The 7,582-nt window shown below is 33.5% G+C and overlaps 1 protein-coding gene across 1 annotated transcript; it reads right to left on the reverse strand.

Annotated features, from left to right (window-relative positions):
• Positions 1-1,803: 1,803 nt before the first annotated feature.
• LOC132555980 (uncharacterized) lies at positions 1,804-7,436 on the reverse strand (the record flags this gene model as incomplete). Its single annotated transcript, XM_060220366.1, has 13 exons — positions 1,804-1,841; positions 2,224-2,265; positions 2,462-3,355; positions 3,635-4,285; positions 4,450-4,492; positions 4,756-4,787; positions 5,071-5,143; positions 5,451-5,485; positions 5,699-5,771; positions 6,013-6,044; positions 6,374-6,446; positions 6,929-6,966; positions 7,370-7,436. Coding segments are annotated over 13 exons (2,091 nt in total), but the record flags the coding sequence as incomplete, so codon positions are not given.
• Between the last annotated feature and the right edge of the window lie 146 nt (positions 7,437-7,582).

The raw sequence follows: 7,582 nt of genomic DNA on the forward strand, positions 1-7,582 counted from the left end.
CTTTCAGTGTGTCCTGGTTCCGCTGAGTTAAGTCCTCAAACACTATCAGCTTCTTTCCCTTGAGGTTTCTTCTGTTGCTCAGAATCTCTGTCTTCTTCCTTCTATGTGTAAATTTACATATGATCGTCCGTGGTCTGCCCCTAATAAACCGTCCTAACCTATGGGCAATATCAATATCAGCGGGCTGTAAGTTCACCTTCACACTATCACGGACGAACGACACAACCTTCTGCACACATTCCTCCACTGTCTCTTTCTCGTTGTTGTCTTCCAGTCCCACTATCCGGATAAAATTCTTTCTTCCTTGCTGTTCCAAATCGTTTATCTGATTATGAAGACTTGAGTTAACTCTCTCCGTCTCAATCACGTGTATCTCAAGCTGCTTGACTTTTTCTTTTAAAACGTCGTTTTCCTTCTCCAAATAAAAAATTCGACCCTCCCACTGATCAACAATAATTCTATTTTCCTCTCTGATGTCTTCTCTAAGTCTTTCTAATTTCTTATCCATAATCTGTTCCATATCTGACTTGGTCAATAGGACAGACACCATATCGAACAAAGCTTCGATTCGGTCTTTCGCTGATGATTCGGCAGACGTATCCATTGGTTTGCTTGATGAACTTCTAGTAGATGTAGTAGACCTTCCCGTACTTATTCTCCGTCCCGATCCCGGCATAATTACGTACAAATAAAGTCCATTCAAAGACAGTAGCAGCGCAAACAGTCCAAACACGGTCCAACACAATAGAAGTTACCTGTATAGGTAAACGTACACGTATATGTATAATACTGGGCACTGGTTAACAGTTGTCGCACACCTTGGTCAGTCCATTGTTCTAAGCATTTTGTATGAAAACACACATTTCAACAAAACTTTTTCCGTGAAATCACACAGGGTGTAAAGCGTAAGTATATCCTTGTATCACATGCTAAATCTTAGCTAGCTGCTCGTGTTGGAAAATGGCAAAATTCTATAAATTTTGCAGAGCTCAACAGGTACACGACTGACCAGGTCCGGCTGACCTTGACTCTGTTATATTACTGTTATATCATTGTCAGTCAGCGTTAATTATACAAAGCTTGACATTATTATGAATAAAATGTTTATCAACACCAAAGGGTGAAAGAAGTTGCAGTTGATGAATTTGTATACATTGCACAGAGCTCTGTTGTAAAATGTAAATATTTGCAAATTGTACTTGTAAAATCTATGTGCTAGCTAATGTCTCACAAATACTTTTTTATATTGGAAATATATATATATAATGCTTAAAAAAATATAAAAATAATCACTATTTTTAATTTATATTTCTGTAAAGAGATATACATGTCATAAAAATACTATGGATTAATACTGATAAATTGATACTGACAAAGATCAACTGTCAGTTACTGACTGCTAATGGAATACCCATTAAACATCTAAATAACAATAAACTGATATCAAACGTAGGATGATGCAAACCGATAAAAATATCATGAATACATGTGCTTCAATTCTAAATATCAACAAAATATTTTGAATTTTGAAATTTACCGGATATTGTCGCGACAATACATCCTTAATATGATATTCTTCATTTGGGAATGAAACAAATTTTCAAGTTAAAAGATTAACTTCAGATTCTGGTTGCTGTAACCATTCAATGGTATCTTGAGCAGTGAAATTTCTGTTGAAGTGAAATGATAGGCAGTAATGCAATCCATTAAGTGTCAATGCTTTCTTCTGTCTGGCAGGTTGATAGGATCTTCCTCAGCTCTTTAGTATAAATTATTCTTTTACTGACATAGTGGTGAAAGAGATTACATAATCTTGTTCAAAGTCCTCATCAACGTCATCCCTGTAATTAAAAATCATTAAAATACGAATCACACTTTAAAGGACATGTATCCAATAATACATTAGTTTAACTTATTTTCATTAAGATATTGGTTTGTCAGTAATAATATTTTTCATTTATCTTAGAAAATTAAACACCCCATTCCTCCTCTACTCCCTTTAATAATTTCCAAACTTGATTTTTGCTATCATATTTCTAAATGAGAGAAGTCTGTAAAATATGCTAGTTTGTTCCTGTACAATTAATTATCCTAGTTTTGCTGTAGTCAAAACTCAAATACGACCTAAACACAAAAAGATGAAAAGGAGTAAAACGTTGTTCAAGAACACAGTAAGTTCATTAACACTAATCCAAAGTGGGTATCTTGTCAAAATTGACATACCTGCAGCAAATAGTCGAGTCAATACACAACTGAATTGGAAATCTGAAAACAAAGAAATTACATTTAAAAGTGGTCATTTATTTTGATTTCTTTCAAATGATATTGTCGAGCCCTAACAAGAAATCACTATGATTGAAGAAATATACTAATCGAGTTCATGCATGATTTTTCTTTTTTTTCCCCCCAAATTACAGTAAGTTTTATTTCTCATCATTGGACAGAATATTCAATAACTTACTGTCAGTATATACAGGCATGGGATCAAGTGTGGGTAATGGCGGGACCACTAATTCCTCTCCATCATTCTCATTTTCACTCGGTGACTGCTCCATTGATTCTCTGTCAGAATCTACTTCACTTCCACTCTGATTCAGAAGCTGCACCATCGGCTCAAGGGCAGCATTTACATCATTTCCATCCCCACTTTTTGGATGCACCATCAGCTCCAAGAAAGCATATATGTCACTTCCGTCCTGTGGCTGCATCATTGACTCTGTCGCAGAATCTTCACTTCCGTAATGACTCAGCAGCTCCATCCTTGACTCGATAGCAGTATGTATGTCACTTCTATTCTGACTTAGTGATTGCACCATCGGTTCTGTGACAGAATGTTTGTCACTTCCGTTGTGACTCAGAACTTGCACTATTGATTCAAGATCAGCATCAACGTTGTTTCCCTCCTGAATCTGTGGCCGCATCATCGGTTCTAGGGCAGCATCTACATCACTTCCACCCTGATTCAGAGGCTGCATCATCGACTCAGTAGCAGAATTTTCATCACTCCTGCTCTGACTCAGAATCTCCACCATTGCCTCAATTGCACCATTAATGTCATTTTCGTCTTGACTCTGTGGTCTCACCATCATCAACCTGGCAGCATCTGCTTCATTTCTGTCTTGACTCAGAATCTCCAACATTGACTCAATTGCGGTATCAACCTCGCTTTTGTCTTGACTAAGTGGATGTTGCCTCAGCTCTTTGAGAATAACAGCATCATTTCTTTCTTCACACTGCAGCTGCATTCTAAAATCCAAGGTTAACTCGCAATCTGTGCCTTTCTGTCTAGAGGGAAACTCTAGTAACTTCCAGATTCTGTTTCTAGTTTTCTTCTTCAGTTTTTCCAGTCTTGGCTCTAAGGAAGAAAATATCTATTATCAATAATTGTTCATTTAAATGTCGTTTTCATTTCAAATGATATTTTGGAGATGATATCATAACTTTTTAACCCTTAATGGTGAAATGTAATAGGAGAAATAATTTCTAAAGCTGATCAACAAGATGATTAAAGAGAACGGTCTTATCATTGAGGCAAATCTAGGTTTACATATATAAAAGTATGGAAAAAAAGAATGGGGAGATCAGTGAAGTAAACGGAACATAACATCTGTGCCTTGTAACATATGTGACTTACTTTCTGCTCGTTCGTGATCACAGGAATCTACGTAAGCCTGAACCTGCTCTATTGACAGACGGCTGGGGATCCTTTCACTTTCTTCCTCCACTTCCAGCAGCTTTGTTTCCTTTTGACATTCATTGTCGGCAACATCAGTCATATTATTCTTCACATTAACTTCATTGTGGTTTCCGTCATGAAGGGATTTGTGTGGCAGTTCCATTTCAACCATATTCACATAATTGTTGTTTGTTTTTACATTGGGTTTGACACTGGATTGGGTCCTGTTATTGATTTTTACCATTTTGTTTGATCGATGTTTCTTCCTTGACTTGGAAGAGACTTTAACAAACTTTTGAGTGTTTTTATGAATGTCAAGAAATTCTTGAAGTCGTATATTGAACATTTCTATATTCTTTCTCTCTTTAGTATAGCACTCGTATCCTTCTGTGTTTTTTTCATTGCTGCTGGTTGATATTCCCTTCGACTTGTCACAGATTATCTTGGAAACAAGTTTGTCCATGGAAGTCTTAGATACACGCCTGGACTTTTCCTTGCCGAACTTGATCCGATGTTTTGATTTTTTAGTATTTGTCTTATGGAGCTTTTTAGATGGATCAATTTTTGAGGCCTTTAACACTTTTGTCAGTGTAGCAGTTTTCTCTGGCACTACAAGTAAACAAACTAAACTTATTTTCATATATCAATAATTGTTTTGTCTTAAAATAATAAGAGAGCTCTATACATTTTTTAAATTTATGAAAATTTTACTGATTCTGATGGATATAAAATATCTATCAATACAAAGACTTTTAATACAAATAAAGCAGTACCTGTGACTTTCATATCATTTCCTGCAACTTGGAATACAGAAGCCTGCAAATACAATAACACACAATATAAACAATTTACTTCATGATAATTGTGTTGGAGACTCAGCCATTAAAGCTTTAAACATTACAAGGGTGATAAAAAGGCTTTGCATGTACTTATGAATGCACAAATTGAACCAGCGTTCAATAAATATTTAGTAGTAAGTACGTACCTAGATAACCAAATAAAAAAATAATTTTCATCATACAGATAGGATAGCAAGGTGTACATTTTCTCTTTGTGCTACTTTTAAACAATATACTTGCCTCACAGATTTCCTTCTGAACAGTCTGGAGAGCTGGAAAGGATTAAGAATCCATGATTAAAATTGGCAGTTGACATCAGTACTGACTTTAAAGAAAAAATAGTATTTTATGAAAAGAGAAAACTTACCAAAAAGAAATGCATAGGGCAACATGTGCTACCTTTTTCTACTTTTGCTTTTGGCTCTAAATTTAAACTGAGAAGTGATATTGGGAATTATTTGATGGGGTGAAGCTAGATATAGTAAATATTCACCAGGGGAGCTAACCCCACAACTCATTTATAGAGTGGATAAGAGACCGAAGACAAAAACTTACCAAGTTGTCTATTTCGGATACCATCTTCAATCTTCGCAAGACTCCAATCTGTCATTTCGATAGCAACGAATGGCTGAAAATGAAAATTCTGAATTGTGATATGATCGTAATAAGATAATGTATTAACTATACATCAATATAAGGAACACAAATTCTCTCAACAAATTTCCAGGATGTATTGTTTATTTTTCTTAATATTCAATAAAAGTTCTGAATTATACTGTCATCATAATAAGATGATGTATTAACTATACATCAATATTAGAAATACAAATTTCCAAGGTATATTATTTATTTTTCTGAATATTCATGAATAGTCTCATTTTTTGTTGCGCATGCACATTAAATTCTACGGATAAATGTCAGTTATTAGATGTTACCTTAGTATCAAAATCCCGCTTAAAATCCTCTAATTCTGGATAAAAAGAGAGAAAAAAAATCATAAACAAAACATGAAGAGATCATATTTCAAAGAAAAAACATTCAACATATCATTTCATTTCAATACAATTTCATTATTTTTTTTTAAATTAATCTTTAAAGAACACTTGCAATTCAGAATTTGAATTCAACACTAACAAATGTGCTTCATCATGATATTGTTTGTTTTCCAATACAGTAACCTTACCATACATCTTTAGATCAGATATTTTTTTCAACTCCTTCAATTCAAGTTCTTCTTCCTTGGTGGGGCCATTTGACTAGAAATGAAATTAAAAGATAAAAATCAAAACAGAAAAATAAATCAATTAGCTTCTTTGTGTCCTCAGTTCTATTATGGTACCGTTATTGGGAGAGAAACATATCTTCCTTGTTCTCTGTACTAGAAAATCATATCTTCAAAGAGACTTAATTTTGTATTCTTCAATTTTTATTTTGTATCTGGTATTTCACAATTAATTTCATTTTGAGAGTTGAGGGATAATATAATTATGTACTTACTGGGCAAATAATTTGTACTTCTCTTCTAAGATCTAAAAATGAATGAATGACAAAATAAACTTTTATGAACAACAAAACCTCCAAATATATGAAAAAGGAGAAAATGAGTATGTGGTTCATAAGAACCAATTGCATTTCCATGTAATTTGTGGCTTTTGAATTTTAAGTACAAAGCTAAATTTTCATTTAGCTTATTTCTGACATTTTAGGTAATGTGGCCCTTGTGCTCAACTTAGTTCAGAAGATATGCGTCAGAAATCAATAGAAGTCAACCCATAGGGGCTAAATATATTTTCAAAGTTACTTGAGATTGAAAATGAGATCAGATATAGGTATTTTTTTTGATAAAATCTAAACTTACTTCGCCTAGACTGTTTAACCTCCTTCTCTGCCTCCAATAATGTTGCTATTTCAATGTCAATTTGCGCGTTAGTCTAGAACAAAATAAAATAACTTGTCAAGCATGCACATATGGTGGTAGTCAAGAAGAGTGGGGAAATATTGAAATAAAAGCAAACTAACGATAGACTTTACAATGTACAAATATTTTCACATCCATTCCAGGAATTGAACCCTGAATGCCTACGTGAAATGTGAATGCATTACCACTGTGTCATGCAACCACCCTAAGAAAAACGATATATTCATATACCCCACGAAGAGTGGGAAAATATTGAAATAAAAGCAAACTAACGATAGACTTTACAATGTACCAAATAAGATAGACCCATATACACAAAGTAAATTATTCCCAGGTTTCTGTGTTCCTGGCTACAATGTAAATTTCTTTGATCATTTATCTTTTTATGATTAGTTGTTGCATGACGGGGCCTATTTTAGCTTTCAAGACGTACTTTATATCAACCAGTACTTAATAGTAGTGGCAAGGTAGTATTGATATACAAAACTGTCTTACCTTGAAAATATCAATTTCTCTTCTGTAATCACCATACACTACACAGATAAAATAAAACATTGATACAGTTCATATTGAAACACGAAATATAAAAAATATTTACTACACAAAGTAAATGAGAAAAGATTCAGGAGAAAATAACGAATTTAATTTAAAAAAAAAAAAAGTAAAAAAATCGTCAAAATCCTAAATCCAAAACTCCATATTGTTTTCTTTAGTAATATTTAATGGATTAACAATATAGTTATCTAAATTTCCCGTGCACTGATTGAAAAGCATATGTTTACGTATAATTTACTGTTTCATTACATTCAGCAATATTTAAACTAGTGTATCAGTATTCTCTGACCAGCATGACATTTCCTTTTTTGAGTTCAGAAGATTGAGAATACATTTGTTCATGTACATTAATTAAACTAAGAACTTGTTTTAATAACTTACAATATTCGTTGAGTTTGCCACAGATTTTCCTTAAATCCATCTTGAATTCTGGGGTAGGGATGTTAGACTACAATTTAAAAAGAAAAGACTTATCAGAAGATGAAACTTGAGGCATACAGAATGAAAGTATAGCAAATATAATGACCATGATTATAGAGATATAAAAAAATGACAACTTGAAAAAGTAATACAGTACTTGTATTTACCTGTGTG

The sequence above is a fragment of the Ylistrum balloti genome, unplaced genomic scaffold (genome assembly GCF_031769215.1).
Source record: "Ylistrum balloti isolate Yb309-2 unplaced genomic scaffold, AGI_CSIRO_Ybal_v1 Utg370534, whole genome shotgun sequence".
Classification (NCBI taxonomy): domain Eukaryota; kingdom Metazoa; phylum Mollusca; class Bivalvia; order Pectinida; family Pectinidae; genus Ylistrum; species Ylistrum balloti.